Here is a 9,743-nt window from a genome sequence, read left to right as displayed (position 1 = left end):
TCTCTCTCTCTCTCTCTCTCTCTCTCTCTCTCTCTCTCTCTATATATATATAGTGATTATTCTAAATTATTTCCTAAATTTCATGTAAGACATTATGTTATTTGGACGGTTAGGTTTAAACATTGGCATTTAGAATAATATAAACATAATGAAAACTGTATTTACAGTTTACTGACTTAAAAATGTGAGAACTGACATGAACATTCCTGCAACACATTTTATAGGAAAATTAATGATATAATTTTACACATTCATAAAATATAAAACAAACTGGGAAACCTAACAATTTTAGGACTGTTCTATCTTAGAAATATAAATAAAAGGGATCTGTTGTAATTTAGTTGGACTTTCCTTCTAGAAATTCTTGTTAAAACTACATTTAGGTTTGTGGTAATTATACTAATATCTATGTTTATTTTTATATTTTTGGGTTAGACATTTAACCTAATGCTTTTTTAAATTAAATAAATTCAAATTTGAACTGAGAAAAATAACATTGCAGAAAACCAATTAAGCTGTTGGATTTGAAGTGATTTAAGACCTTTTGTCCCAGTTTGCTTGCCGTAGTGTTTTTAGCTTTTTATCAGAGGTTAGCTATGACATCGATTTATTCCGTCATGTGGTTTAATAATGGTGTTTGTTTTATTTTATAGTTTTATTTTATTGTCTTGCTTTAACGGTCGTAATTGTATTTCATTAACAACGAAAGTACAGCAAAGTAGTAGTTTACCGCTAGCTTCAGTGCCAGCTTTAGCATGTCTCTTTTATCTGGTTTACCTGTCAGTGTGCTCCTACTCGTCGTGCCTTTGTTAGTTTGTTTGTACAGCTGCTTTTTCTGTGAAGGCGGACTGGTTAGTTCGGTTTGTGACAAGTATAATAAAACTGTATTATACAAACGACCTGTAATACTACAAAACCTTTCAATGAGAGATGGAGACTCGGAAAACGAAAGAGCTGGTATTTCCAGACGACCTGAATGCACCACATTGGCCCCGGAGAGTCGGTTTGACTGTGGCAGGGACAGGACCCTGAGTCAGAGGGAGTGTGAAGGGAGGGGGTGCTGCTACGCTCCTCTGCAGGATTATACAGGACCCCCCTGGTGTTTCTACCCCTCCATGTACCCTGGCTATAAGATGGGCCCCCTCACTCCCACCAAACGGGGACAGACTGCCACTCTGACCCGTACCAGTCCTTCTTATCTCCCCAAAGACATCTCCATTCTGAACCTTGGGGTCACAGAGGAGACAGCAGACTGCTTACACGTCACTGTGAGTACTCCAAAGCGAGATTATTTCATTTGATTAGGATCAATCTGTGATATTGTCAGTGTTTTTTAATATGTTGCCTTCTTTGGGATGTGTTGGAGATTTTGTTTTGAGGGAGTAAAGTTTTCTCTCCAGATTAAAGACCCAACTTCTCAGCGGTATGAGGTTCCTCTTCCAGATGATGGCATTCATCAGACAAGAGCTGATACCCAGGATGTTCTCTTTACCACTGAATATCAGCCTGATCCGTTTGGGTTCATTGTGAGGCGTAAATCCAACGGAAGAGTCATGTAGGTAGCTCATCAGGGTAATGTTTGATGTATAATTTTACTTTTGTTTYTGCTCATTATTACAGTTCAAGTAATGCGCTGTGATAAATGTGTAAACTGACAGGTGTTTGTTTCCCCTGTATGCCCAGTATGAACACCACAGTTGCTCCTCTTCTGTTTGCGGACCAGTACCTGCAGCTGTCCACATCCCTGGCCTCCTCCTTTGTGTCCGGCCTCGGCCAGCATTACACCTCTCTCCTCCTGGACCTGAACTGGACCTCTCTGACTCTCTGGAACAGAGACATTGCACCGCATGTGGGTCTCTTGCACTGGTTTCACTGACCTAKATGGAGCAGAATAATGCTAACGCTGTTTTTTTTTTTTTTCTCTTCCACAGGCTGATGCAAACCTTTACGGCTCCCATCCATTTTATATAGTGCAGGAAGATGACGGCTCAGCACACGGAGTTTTCCTTCTGAACAGCAATGCAATCGGTACTGCTCTCTGACCCACACTGTCATATTCACTTTTCACAGAAATATGATTGCACACTGTTACATTTATTTTTGCTTTTGTTTGCTTTTTAATAAACATAAACTGGATAAAATCAGGAAACTTCTTCCAAATTCACAAGAACATGGCTTAATTAAACACAAACTAAACTGACTGTATTGGATTATTTCAGATATTTCTTTTTAACGTTTTAGCCAGAAACATTTTGTCTGTTTCTATAAAAGATGAATTAATTATTGTAAATAAACAGTGATTCGACTCATAACGCGCTTAATAAATCTGTAAGAAATTTAGTGTTCAATACGGCTGAGGTCAATATTAAAACACCAGTGTTAAATAAATTGAATTGAGGAAGGAATAAACCATACAACCCAGAATTCTGGCAGTGAGTGAGGTTTATTGGTCACCAGCTGACAAGTCAAAACCACACTGAATGAAAAACAGGAAGTTCCCGTTTTAATACAACACACGATTCTTCAATGCCTGAMTTCGCCCCCTGCTGGCTTACGGCTGAATCACAGGCATTCAGACAAAGACCTCACCCTAATGTTTTAAAACGGTTCACTTATGTGTTGTTTATAATTCGGACATGTATCTACTCTATTTCAATTAACACATAATAGATCAAATATTATACAAGTATTATAAAATAATGAAACCCTATACTCTGGTGTAGTTTTCTAATATCAGTACTAATCTATCAATAACTAAATTTCTTCAAATCTATTTGTAGAAGTAATGTTGCAGCCGACTCCGGCCCTGACCTGGATGTCCACCGGGGGAATCCTGGATCTCTACATTTTCCTGGGTCCAGACCCTCAAAGTGTGATAACACAATACCTCCAGGTCATCGGTACGTGTTTCACTGTTAATAACAGTCTAATAACGAGGATTGTGCACTTATACATGTCAAAGCATGTCACTGCAGGCTGGATGACAGTGATTGTATTTAGTTTTAATCTTGTTAATAATCTGCATCCAGGGCATCCCATGATGCCTCCTTATTGGTCACTGGGTTTTCATCTTTGCCGCTGGGGTTATACGACCACTAACGTAACCCGAATGGTTGCACAGCACATGCACAGTGCCAACTTTCCCATGGTAAATAAAAAAAACTGCACACTTGGATAATGTATTCAGTTAAAGTAATAACTAATAAAATTGCCAATAGTTGACATTTTTATAGGTTGATGAATATATAGTTTAGTTTTCCTGCGAACTCAGTGGCCTCGGTAATGAAAATAAAAGTGGTGTTAAACATTAAATCTTTTTATAATGTCTATTCCAGTTAATCATTACCACTGAGGCTTTTATTTTGTAGGGACTTAACAGAGGTTGTGAATATCTGCTATCACATACTACTGTAAATGTGACAAAGTTAGTAATTATGTGATTGTGTAAATTTCAGTCATCATCAGATGCTGGTGTAAATGTATGTATTTTTTTCCATCATCAGGATGTTCAGTGGAACGACCTTGATTATGCAGATAAGCGAAGAGTGTTCACCTTTGACCCCAGCAGGTTTGGAGACTTGCCACAGATGGTGCAGGAGTTTCATACAGGAGGCATGAAGTACATCCTGATTCTGGTGTGATATCTATAAAAGTGTTGGCATTGATTTAATTAGCATTGTTTTAAATTAGAAATAAAACAAAAGAAAATGACAATGGATTAGTTAATATTTTAAGATATTCTGCACAAAAAAAAATTAAAGCTGTAGTAGTCACTTTTGTCCAGAAGATGGCAGCAGAGGCATCTTAGTGTGTTTTCCCCGTAACTCCGGTTTAGGACCCCTGCATCAGCAGCACCAGCCCCTCTGGTACCTACCCTCCTTTTGACGATGGTCAGAAACGAGACGTCTTCATTAAAAACGCCACAGGAGACATTCTGATCGGGAAGGTTAGACACGTTGACTGAGGAGTCGTGAAGCTCTGATGGAAAATGATTGAAGTTGGTGTTTTGTTTCACCTAACTTGTGTTTTCTTTGCACAGGTTTGGCCCGGTCCAACAGCGTTTCCTGACTTCACTAACCCAGAAACCAGGCAGTGGTGGGAGGACTGCATCAGAGACTTTTATTCTGAAGTTCCCGTGGATGGCCTGTGGATTGTGAGTGTTCACACACTAACAGAAAATAGATCATTTAGCCAGACTGCAATTTAAAATCCATGCTWTTTTCCCRTGTTTGGGCCTGTTTCTCCTTCAAATCTCTAAAATAAAATGTTTTTTTTTCTCCAACTTTCTTGCTCTCYTCAGGATATGAACGAACCATCGAGTTTTATTCAGGGCTCCARGGAGGGCTGTCCTGACAGTGAGCTTGAGAGACCACCATACACACCCAGTAAGTGTATTTCGTTTTTATCACTTTGAACATATACAACCTCTGTGTAAAGGTAATTTAAGGTGAATTAAGTTGCAGCTTCTCTGAATTTCAGGAGTGGTTGGAGGTCAGCTGAACTCAGGAACGATTTGTATGTCGGCCCTGCAGAAGCTGTCCACTCATTATAATCTGCACAATCTGTACGGACTGACTGAAGCCTCCGCTACACACAGGTTAGATCAGTGCTGTGATGTGCAGGGTTAGTTTGTAGGAGAAGTTAATTTAGTTTTTACACCAGGTAAATTAAAGCTATTTTAGGAATTTCTCGTTTAAGCAAGAAATCAGTGACGATTGAATGGAAACAATAAAGTCAGTGTTTGATTAAAGTGTGAATCAAACATTTTTCATTTTATAGATGTTTCTAAATGTAGCTGAGTGATGTTTAACACAGCCATGAAAGAATGACGAGATAAACTAGAGGAAAATTTGTCGAAAAAAAAATAGCATCAAGAACCTTCTGTTGTTCTCTTTACTCTGTTTATTATGTTGTCACCCTCAGTGCTCTCAGGAGGATCCGTGGGACGAGACCTTTTGTTTTGTCTCGCTCCTCCTTTCCCGGCATCGGCCGTTTCTCTGCAGTGTGGACCGGAGACGTGCGGAGTGACTGGGAGCAGCTTCGATTCTCCATCCCTGGTGAGTTCWTGGAAAGAGTTTGTTGTATTTTACTTAAAAAAACGACCAAAAGGCTGTAAAACCGATAAAAGAGGAAGTTAAAACTCATAAAATAGTTTCTTTAATTTTTTGATGAACCAGATTTTCCCTAAGATTAAAGTTTCCTTCTCATTTTTGACGTTACGTYCATACAGTCTTTTGACAGTGATTTCCAGTGGTTTTGTGTCTTTCTCCCCTCAAAGCGGTGCTTCAGTTCAGTTTGTTTGGCGTTCCTCTGGCGGGAGCAGACATCTGTGGCTTCGGAGGCGACACAACCGAGGAGCTGTGTGTTCGATGGATGCAGCTCGGAGCTTTTTACCCCTTCTCGAGAAACCACAATGACAAGCCCAACGCTGTGAGACACGGCTGTTTAGCAGATGACTGAAARGCAGACGTTGGTTCAGAATGTTGTTTTGTAACATCTGTGGTGTTGTTTTGCACTGAAGTGGGACTCCTGGAGCAGAYCAGTCCATCTGGTTCATGATTTAGGTAAAAAAAAAAAAGTAACTGTCTCTTCCTGTCGTCCATGTGTTTTCTTTCGTTCCGTCCGTCAGCCTCAGGAGCCGTATGTGTTCGGGCAGAAGGCCCAGGCGGCCATGCGGAGTGCGTTAAACCTGCGCTACTCTCTTCTCCCTTTCCTCTACACACTSTTCCATCATGCACACACTTCTGCTGACACCGTCGCCAGGCCTCTGTTTGTAGAGTACGTATTTCCCTCTCATTCATTACTCTTGAACTTGAACAAATCATTTTAACCTTTATTTTTCTGTGCATTTATATATACAGTATATATATATATATAATCGTAGATTTCCCAGTGACCCTAGCTGTCGGTCCATAGACCAACAGTTCCTGTGGGGGAGTTCCCTTCTCATCAGTCCTGTTTTAGAGGAAGGGGCAGTGGAGGTGYAAGCGTACCTGCCAGCCGGTGTTTGGTACAGCCTGAATGATGTGAGTCCCCGTGCACTTCCTGTACCGTCTCATTTAACGATGACCACCATGTTTGAGGACACGTGGCATTAATATTCACTTGCTGTGTGAAGGGTCGACCTTTCTACAGTCAAGGTCAGTCCTTCCTCCTGCCTGCACCTCTGGAAATCATCAATGTCCATGTGAGGGAGGGACACATTATCCCCCAGCAGGTGGGTGTCTGCYTTTTTAAAACTCAAAATAATGAAGCTTGMTTTATTTTCACTCARTTTGACTGGAAACGGTTAAAACTGAMTTTAGAAGACATTTGCTGATGGGAGAACTGCGCTGAGTAATGTTTTGTTTGGATGGATTTGCTGCAGCTCACACAGTGTTTGATAAGACCGTTGGCAGGAGATTGAGCTTTAATCACAGTTTTGACAAAGTGTTTTAAGATCGTGCTGAGCTGCACATTTCTGGGCATCCTCCTTAGAGCTGAAAAACAGTTGAAAGAGTTGAAAAAAAATCGTATTATGTCTCATCTTCGTTTTCCCTGCAAAGGAGACGGCTTTGACAACCGCAGCCTCACGCAGAAAGCCTTTCTTCCTGACGGTGGCGCTGACAGCAGGCGGCCGGGCCTGGGGAGACCTGTTCTGGGACGACGGAGACAGCCTGAACACTTTTGAAACTCAGAGCTATTGTTACGTTGTGTTCACTGCTGAGCAGGTGGGTAAGAGGTGAGGGATGCCTTCGTTTAAAACGAAGCTGTTTCTGAATGTTTCTGCTTTTGTTTCAGTCGCAGGTTGTTAGTGATCCTCTAAAGCTGAGTGCAGACTTGGACAGTCTGGTGCTCAGGGGGCTTCAGGTGTTTGGGGTGCCTCTACCACCGCTGWATGTTTTGGCAAATGAGAAGAAAGTCAGTGATTTTTCATACCAAGCTGACACTAAGGTGAGTTTTACAATAATCATCACTACTATTCATTCTTATCATTTGGGAGGATTTTCATCCTCGTGTCTCGTCCCCAGGTTCTGACAGTGAGGGGCCTGGCTTTACCCATGTCAGAGGTGTTTACAGTCCAGTGGGCTTTCTGATGCACTAAAACTGATCATTTATCAGCCTTCCAATGTGTTTTGCCTTCTGCACTGCTGCTGAAAACATCAACTGTTTTTCTACAACACATCAAGATTTGTCTCTCAGTTAAAGAGTTTATTATCCACCTTACTCGTGTTCTTTCAAAGTGACATGCTCTGACACCAGCTAGTTTATAAAATGTGATGATAAAAAACACGAGTCTTTAATGTATCACTAAAAAGAACAATTTGATGATGACTATATGTAATTTTGTAATCTTTTTGCTGTTTTATTTTAGTAAAATTTACAGAAAATGTATATATATATTTTTTTAAATAAAATTCAATAAAAAAAGAAAAAAAGGCAACTGTGTCTTGTGGTTTCTCTTCATAAGAAAGCCCCAATTTATATTAATTTATGCTAGTTCTTGAAACAAGTTGACTTAAAATTACTTAAAAATATATTTAAACAAACAAACAAAAAAGATCAATTTAAGGAAAACTGGACATTTTTTATTATTTTAATTCTTGCAGATTTTTCTCTACTTTCATTATAGTTGGAAAAAAGTTACGTAGATGAATCATTAAAAAAAGTTAAGTTCTTTTGGATTCAGTTTGTTAGGATGCTCTAAATGGCTGAGAATGTAAAATAAAACAATGTATTGAAAGTGGAAGATTTGCTAAATTATTGTTTTTAAATCATTGATAAAATAATATTTTGATCAAGTTTACACCATTTCCTTGTAGTGTATAATGTGAATAAAATAATGTAAGTAAACCTTGTAAACATTTGACTTTCACATGTTCTTAAATGGATCAGTGCTCATATTTGAATAGATAAATGAGTGGTCAGGACTGGAGGCAGTTTTAGTCAGGCAGATGTTAGTGATGCTCTGACTCCAGCTCTGGTCCTGATGATGAACCAACCACCTCCCAGTCTTTGCCAGTGACCTTTGAAACGTCACTTATGATGAAAAGGGTCAACTTTTATGATTAAATTGTTAAAAACATAGCATTTGTTACGCAGCCTCGTGCCCAATGTTTTACCGGTGTTTTAAAGATAAAACATAAATTTGTGTGACGATAAAAACGCCTTTGTACACGCCGGAAGCAGCTATTTTGAGGGCTTGGCTTGGTCTTGAGATGTGGAGTCAAGCTAAAAATATTCTAGGAACTAAAACTTGTAAGGTTTATAAATTAAAACATCCCTTATATTTTAATGCATGTGGTAAACATACTGAAGCAGTAGATGTAACTTTATTTTGAAAGTCGAGAGCGGAAGTGCTTATTTCCGCCGTACTAGCAGTAGCTTTTCAGGTGTCGGGTTACAATCTGAGAGCGATGCGATAAAAACAAGAGCGGAGRTGGTAGTAACCCGTGGGAAATCCGTGAGAAAAGAGCAGAGACGGTCCCGGTTCGTGGTGTTCGGTCCACGGCTGCTAGCTGACATGGCTGTCCGGTTCGGGCTGTAGGTTCTTGCGGCGGGACTGAAGGTGAGAGGCTCTACCCCCCACTTCTTCTGCTTGGCCCCGTTTCTTTAATTCATTCCTGCTGCTGAGACAGGTGCATCATGTCAGCTGTCAGCGAGGACACGTTTATTAGCATGTGGCTGCTGGATGAAGAAACTAATTAGAAATTGATGTTTAATAAAACAGATTTCAGACATGGCGGCTGAGCTAAAATGTAAATGTTAACGGAGGGTTCAGGAGCAAATAGCCTCTGGACAGACTTGTAAGCCAGAGTAAATCATGAAACAGGCCTGTGTCATTAGCATTGTCCATCTGTTGTCCTCAGGCGGAGGCTGCCTGTCAAACTGAAGACAGAGGACTGCTGAGACACATGTCCCCCAGGCTCAGAGACCACCTTCAGTCTTAACCCCTTTCATCACTTCTGCCAGTAGGTAGCACAAGTCAAAAATATAATTACCTGATGTAAAATAGGAGAAGATGAAAGTTAAAAAAAAAAAATGTTAAAGCTGCTGCCAGAGGCTCATCGTTGTTACCATGGTAACCACACATCTGTGTCTGTCACTCCCTGACAGCAGAGACGGACTGAAAATTGCCCTTCAAATGGTCGTTATTGGAAATATGACTTTAAAAAGACACTTGGTTTCGAAGAGAATATTTACGTTTGGGTGTCCGCTCTGTATTTTTGGGGGATCTTAGGGAKACACTGGGTGAACGAAAACAGAAATATCTATGTTTTGATAACTATTTTTTTAATGTCCTGATGCATCTCAGTAATCCAGGTAAAAAAGAAAAAAATTGTATAGGTCTTCTGGACGGGTTCTTCTTTAATGAAACGTTTCGTCTCTCCTCCAAGAGACTTCTTCAGTCTGAGAGTTTCAGGCCTGAAGAACACACCTGCCATTCAGCCTGAAACTCTCAGACTGAAGAAGTCTCTTGGAGGAGAGACGAAATGTTTCATTAAAGAAGAACCCGTCCAGAAGACTTACACAATTTTTTTCTTTTTGATTTCTTTGTAGATTATTTCTTTGTTGTAACAATGCTTCTTGATAATAAATCTTATACTGGGCACCTGATTGGCAGCACCTGGGGGGGACCAGAATCTCAAAACGAGTCAATAACAACAGCGAAATAAGCTGGTTGGTATGGCAGAGAAGATTTGGCAAGTTTTTATTTTATTTTATTTTATTTTTTTTTAAACCCAGTCGACGTGCAGAATTCT

General features: G+C 40.0%; 2 protein-coding genes across 4 annotated transcripts in view; both read left to right on the top strand.

Annotated features, from left to right (window-relative positions):
• Positions 1–584: 584 nt before the first annotated feature.
• On the top strand, positions 585–7,389 carry gaa (alpha glucosidase; the record flags this gene model as incomplete). Its single annotated transcript, XM_014010141.1, is given in 19 exon segments — positions 585–1,268; positions 1,401–1,555; positions 1,684–1,849; positions 1,932–2,028; positions 2,781–2,900; positions 3,030–3,148; positions 3,504–3,635; positions 3,836–3,946; positions 4,040–4,153; positions 4,301–4,385; positions 4,480–4,597; positions 4,924–5,057; positions 5,279–5,430; positions 5,630–5,778; positions 5,885–6,026; positions 6,119–6,217; positions 6,546–6,710; positions 6,781–6,933; positions 7,011–7,389. Coding segments are annotated over 19 exon segments (2,790 nt in total). The 5' UTR covers positions 585–755.
• A 934-nt stretch (positions 7,390–8,323) lies between these two features.
• tbc1d16 (TBC1 domain family, member 16) overlaps positions 8,324–9,743 on the top strand; it is a 28,771-nt gene continuing 27,351 nt past the window's right edge. The window contains exons 1-2 of one of the 3 annotated variants that reach the window (XM_014010143.1): positions 8,325–8,548; positions 8,850–8,951. The gene's annotated coding sequence lies outside the window, so the exon portion shown is untranslated. Of the gene's footprint in view, positions 8,549–8,849; positions 8,952–9,743 lie in introns of all 3 variants that reach the window. The other 2 variants (XM_014010144.1, XM_014010142.1) reach the window with 2 other exon arrangements.

The sequence above is a fragment of the Austrofundulus limnaeus genome, unplaced genomic scaffold (genome assembly GCF_001266775.1).
Source record: "Austrofundulus limnaeus strain Quisiro unplaced genomic scaffold, Austrofundulus_limnaeus-1.0 Scaffold65, whole genome shotgun sequence".
NCBI lineage: Eukaryota > Metazoa > Chordata > Actinopteri > Cyprinodontiformes > Rivulidae > Austrofundulus > Austrofundulus limnaeus.
This window is presented reverse-complemented; position numbering and strand designations above follow the sequence as displayed.